We start from the raw sequence: 5,903 nt of genomic DNA, 5'->3' as shown, positions 1-5,903 counted from the left end.
AGAAGGACATACGAGGTAGAAAAAGAGAGAACATAAAAACATAGCATAGACAGATTCACACAAAGAAAAGAAGAAGAGGAGTCAGAAAACATTTTAAAACTTTTTCAGAAACCCTAAATCGAAGAGAAACAAATTTTGAAAGAAAAGATTGGGGAAAATGTTTTAAAACTCCAGTAGAACACAGCATAGATCTAAGGAAACAACCAGAGAAAACCTCGAATAGCTTAGGGTTTCAGAGAAACCCTAGAAATGAGAAAGGCTTGGAAGAAAGTCCGATCTTGAGTCGGAGAGGTCAGAAATAGGCTCCTGATGCTTGGATATGCCGGAGCGAGGCCGGAGAGGCCTCAAAGACATGGATCTGAGAATATTTGAAAGAACACCATCGAGGTCAGACCTCGAAACTTCGAACACCCAGGGTTTAAAGGTGGAGGGGGGTGAGTACAGGCCATCCATGGCCTGAGAAGCCACGGATTCCGATGAAAGTGCGGTTGAAAAGGGCAGAAGATGACTAGGGTTTCGAGGAACCTTCGAGAGAGTTTTGCGAGAGGAGAGTGTTTGAAGGAGGCTGAGAGATGGAAATGAGGGAATTAGGGTAGGGTTAGGTGAATTAAAAAGGCAAGGGGTGATCGTGGCCGTTGATCAAAACGATCAACGGCCGGAATTTAAAGAAAAGGCCAGGCGGGTTAATTGGTTGGGTTGGGGGTCGGGTTACAATTGAGATCGGGCTGGTCTAATTGGGAGTTTAGGATTGGGTCAATTTGGCTATAATTGAAATAAATTGGGCTACATATTAAATAGCCAGTTTTTCCTTTTTATTTTATAAACAATTGTAAAAAAGATTCTGAAATTAAATTAAAAGTACTAAAATTAATTAATAATATATAAATATTAAATTAAAAATGCTGGAATCAAATTGGTAATTATAAACGCAATTAATTCTTAAAATAGGCTAATATTGCAATTATGTGCAATTTAGTTTTAAAAATACTAAATAAATTTGTAAAAATGTATAAAAATTATCTTAGCTATATTTTGGGATAAATATGAGCATAAAATAAATTAATCACCAAAATGATAATTTGAGGAATAACTATTGGTTTTTGTATTGCTAAAAAAGGGCAATAATTTGATTATAAAAATCTTTTAGAAATTAGGAAAAATACTAAAACACTTGGGCTTGCTTATATATGTATATATATGTTATTTTGAAAATATATAGGGAAAAATTGGGTATCAACAGTGTGCATACTTGGATGACCAAGTTTTCTATGCCAAACCCAGGGATCTTCAATTATAGAAGTAAGACAAATTTGATCCCCAAAGTTTTCCAAGTTTTTGATAGTATAGACATTTCTATTCCTATTACCAGAGAGAATGATGTTACCTGATTCGTCTTCTATGAACCAGCCATGTTTCTTAAAACGAACCTCATAATCATTGTCACATAGTTGACTGATGCTGAGAAGATTGTAGCCGAGTTCATCGACTAAGTAAACTTCATCCACGTCACATGTAGAGCTTAAAGGAACCTTTCCAACACTAATAACATTTCCTTTGAATTTGTCACCAAAGGCAATTGTTCCTCCATCTAGCTTGGTGACTGATTTGAACAATTGTTTGTCACCCGTCATATGTCTGGAACACGCACTGTCGAGATACCATTTTCCTTTTTGATTCTTCTTGCGATGTTCCTCCAAAACAAGATTACTTATTTTTAGGTACCCAAGCCTGCTTGGGTCCTGAAAGGTTAGATTTCTAAGAGTTAGTTTGATTTGGAGATTTTGGTCTCCAAATCCATTTTGAGGTGTGACCTCTTTTTACCACAGTAGGTGCAAGATGAGCTGTTAGATTTGCCAGAATTATTTTCAGCTCTAATTCTGTTCCTGCAATTGTTAGTGCTATGACCATTGAAGTAAGGGGGTCGAACCTGAGAGGTTCCTTCTTGAAAGAGAGCACCGACAACAGTGTTGGATCCCATTGATCTTTTTCTCACTAGCGGTAAAGCAAAGATTGTGAGCCTTGCTCTGATACCAATTGAAATTACAAGAAGGGGGTGAGTTGTTGACTAATTAAAATTTGGTCGACTAATACAAGTATTAGTTGACTAATCACAAGACAGAAAGAGCGAAAGCAGTAAAGAGAAATGATAAGGCACACAGCGATTTATACTGGTTCGGTACCGTTGTGGTACTTACATCCAGTTTCTCTGGGTCACAAGGGTTCCCTTAAGATCTTTGAACAAAGTTACAATATTGATGGTTTTATCGCGTTTACCACCAACGTACACTATCAACACTTGAGCTCTAATCAGTTGACACAACTTTCTTTTGCACTCTAGATCTCTCTATCTTTTGAGACACTGATAACTTAGAATTACAGTGTTTGAACTAAGAAGTAGACAGATTTGGAATACAGTTTGTGTAGTTGCGTGATCTTATTCTTGAGGGATCAGCCTTCTTATAAGAGAGAAAAGAGCCGTTGAGTATTTTTCGAAATCAGAGGCACAAGATCTTTAATTAAGGAATTTGACCCAAGGGGTGCCTCTTCGAATCTTGCTCTTTGACTAGCCCAGATTCGAATGTGACCTTCCTTGTCACAGCTGAATTCAAGGAGACGTTTATGCCTTGAGAGATTAATTCACGAGCGCGATCTTCTAAAATAGAGTATCCATGATTGGCAATCTGAGTTCCCTTGATTGAGGATGAGTCAATTTGCTTCTTGATTGATCATTAATGCAGTAATGGTATCTTCATTCTTTCCTTACTTGCTATTTTGAATCCAGTAGCAATCTTGCTGAGCATCTTCATTCTTTCCTTTTCGTTTGTCCTGTAAATATAACATAAGATAATATTGTCATCATTGAAACTTAAACTTAAACCAATCAATAAGTTTGGTCATTATGCATCTGAATATTATACTAGGTTGCCTAATGACAAATAAAAGGAAGAGAATTCCAATCACACAAAGAACAAAGAAGGGCAGACCTTGTTGATGTCAGTTCAAGTAGCGAAGGAACCCGAGCTAGATGTTCGATATCTGGACACAGGCTGCTCTAATCACATAAATGGAAGTAAGTTTTGTTTTCCTTACTTAAATGAAGGTTCCCGTTCTAAAGTTAGTATTGATGATTGTTCTACTGTGGATGCAACGGGAAAAGATGACATCAAGGTTAAAACCAAGAATGATTTTGTGGAAACAATCTCTAATGTGTTATATGTTCTTGACTTAAAAAGCAACCTACCGAGTGTTGGTCAATGGAAAAAGGTATTTCATTACCTTTATTGACGATTATTCCCGAAAGACCTGGATATATTTTTTACTAAGAAATCAGAAGCTTTTAATGTATTTAAATTTCAAAGCTCATGTGAAGAATGAGACAGAAGGACCATTAAGAGCCTCTGAACAAATTGTGAAGGCGAATATTGGTCTAAGGCATTTGAAGAATTTTGTGGGACTCATGGCATTCGAAAAGAGCTCACACTGCAGCATGTACACCGAACAAAATGGTGTATCATAGACGAAGAATAGAACAATTCTCGATATGGTTCGAAGCTTACTGGCTCGAGGAAGAGTTCCAAAGGCGTTTTGACCGGAAGCGGTAAATTAGAGCATTTATGTTTTGAATAGAAGTCCAACATTTGCTGTTAAAAATATGACTCCTGAGGAGGCTTGGACCGCAAGGACACCTGTTGTAGATTACTTTAAAAAATTTGGTTGTATTTCTATGCACATGTCCCAGTCAAGAAGAGGAAGAAGCTTGATGACAAAAGCGAGAAGTGTATTTTTCTCGACGTTAGTGAAGCATCAAAGGCATATAAATTGTTCAATCCACAGACAAAGAGAGGGAGATATTGTTTTTGATGAAGAAAGTGGGATTGGAATATGCAGCAGTCTATCCAATCTTATTTGATAATGTAGTCGAAGATGCAGCCACGATGACTGAAAATTTAAGAGAATCTACTCCAATGGTAGCTGAAATTCTACCAACAACTGCTGAAATTTTACCAATAACTTTAGAAGAAGCTGATGAAGCTTAGTCTCTTCGTCGAGCTCGTAAAGGCCTTCTTGGATGATGGATTATGATATGTCCGGTATTAATATCGACGATGAGACAATTGCTCATTTTGCATTGTTAGCAGATAGTGACCCAATAACTTTTGAAAGTGTTGTTCAAGAAGCAAAATGGAAGGAGGCAATGGATGTTGAGATTTCAGCAATTGAAAAAAATGACACTTGGGAGCTTACTGATCTTCCAAAAGGGCAAAAGTCAATTGGATTCAAATAGGATTACAAAACCTAACTCAATGAGAATGGTGAAGTTGAGAAGTACATGGCGTGTTTGGTGGCCAAAGAATATAAGTAAGAGTATGGTGTGGACTAAAATGAGGTCTTTGCTCCAGTAGTTAGACTTTAATACCATCAGGTTTTGTGGTAGCATTGGCAGCCCAAAACAACTGGCCAATTTATCAGTTAGACGTGAAATCGACCTTCTTACAGGATAATTACAAGAGCGGGTATATATAGATCAACCCTCTGGATATGTGAAGCACAATAGTAAACATAAGGTTTATAGATTGAAAAAGTATTATATGGGCTAAAACAAGCTCCACGAGCTTGGTATAATCGTGTTGATGCTTATTTCAATATGGCAGCTTTTAAAAAATGCCCATATTAGCATATGCTTTATATAAAAATTGAAGATGGAACGCTTGTCATTGTATTCTTATATGTAGATGAATTGATCTATATAGAAATGATTTTGTATTGCTTACAAAATCTAAGCAATCGATGATGACTGAGTTTGATATGTCGGATCTTAGCTTGATGTGTTATTTTCTGGGCATTAAAGAGTATGGTCGTGGGCATAATTGCACTTTGGCATTTCAAACCTCATCAAAATTTCTAAAAATCCAGTTTATTGTGACAATGGTTTAGCGCTTAAGCTTTCTAAAAATCCAGTTTAATACGGAAGGAGCAAACACATTGATGTGGAATTTCACATCCTGAGAGATCTCACAAAGGAGAAGATCATTGATGTTGTCTACTGCAGAAGTGAAGACCAAGTTGGTGATATTTTAACCAAGCCTCTCAACTATGCAGCATTTGTGAAGCTGAGAAAGCTATTGGAAGTTTACACTTTGAGGGAGGCTGCTGTTGGTGAAGAAAAGTAAAATGAAAGTATGGAACTTACACTTTGAGGGGCTCAATCGAGTTTCGGATATGTTTAGGTTGTGTTGCGCTCGTTTTTTATATTTCGACGTTGTTTCTTCAAGCATAAGTGGTACCACATTAAGCAAATGAGCTCCAATTTTATTTTGATTGAAGCATTAGATCCGTATCGTAATTTTGGAATCATAGTAACTGGAATTATCAAGTTTAGACATCGTATGAGGAATTTATGTTCATTTTACTAAGAATTGGGTTGCTAGATTTTTTTTAGATTAATTACAAAATTGCCACTGAATTCGTATTTAAGAATCTGCTCTATTTCCAAATATCAAAACCAACATATCTCCTTCATTATAAGGTCAAATGGAGTGATTCAAAAGCCTAACTTGACTGAAATTTTACAAGGAATTCATTGGAGGCATCAAAAGCGAGTTTTGGGATCATTTGGCATGAGAAACAAGGCAGAACAACAGGCAAAAATATATATAATATCAAGGGTTTGTTCATTTGGTCATATTTTGAGTTGGCGAGCTCGAATTTGTGCGATTTTGGAGGCGATTTTCACCACATGGGTTGGGGTAAGTGTTATCTACTCGGTTTTGATTATATTTCATGAATCCATCTTCGTTTTTGGCATTTGATTGATGATTTCAAAGTAAAATTTGGGGGGTTTTGTTTAAAATTTCATAAAGTGAATTTTTGAGTTTTGAACATCGATTCGGAGTCGGATTTAA

At 36.5% G+C, this 5,903-nt stretch overlaps 1 protein-coding gene across 1 annotated transcript; it reads left to right on the top strand.

The window, feature by feature from the left end:
• On the top strand, positions 4,073 to 5,171 carry LOC109231682. Its single transcript, XM_019397325.1, has 2 exons — positions 4,073 to 4,266; positions 4,973 to 5,171. The coding sequence occupies exons 1-2, from the start codon at positions 4,073 to 4,075 to the stop codon at positions 5,169 to 5,171; spliced, it is 393 nt and encodes a 130-aa protein (XP_019252870.1).

Source organism: Nicotiana attenuata, chromosome 8 (genome assembly GCF_001879085.1).
Source record: "Nicotiana attenuata strain UT chromosome 8, NIATTr2, whole genome shotgun sequence".
NCBI lineage: Eukaryota > Viridiplantae > Streptophyta > Magnoliopsida > Solanales > Solanaceae > Nicotiana > Nicotiana attenuata.
The sequence above is the reverse complement of the archived record's forward strand: the minus strand, read 5'-3'. Positions and strand labels throughout refer to the sequence as shown.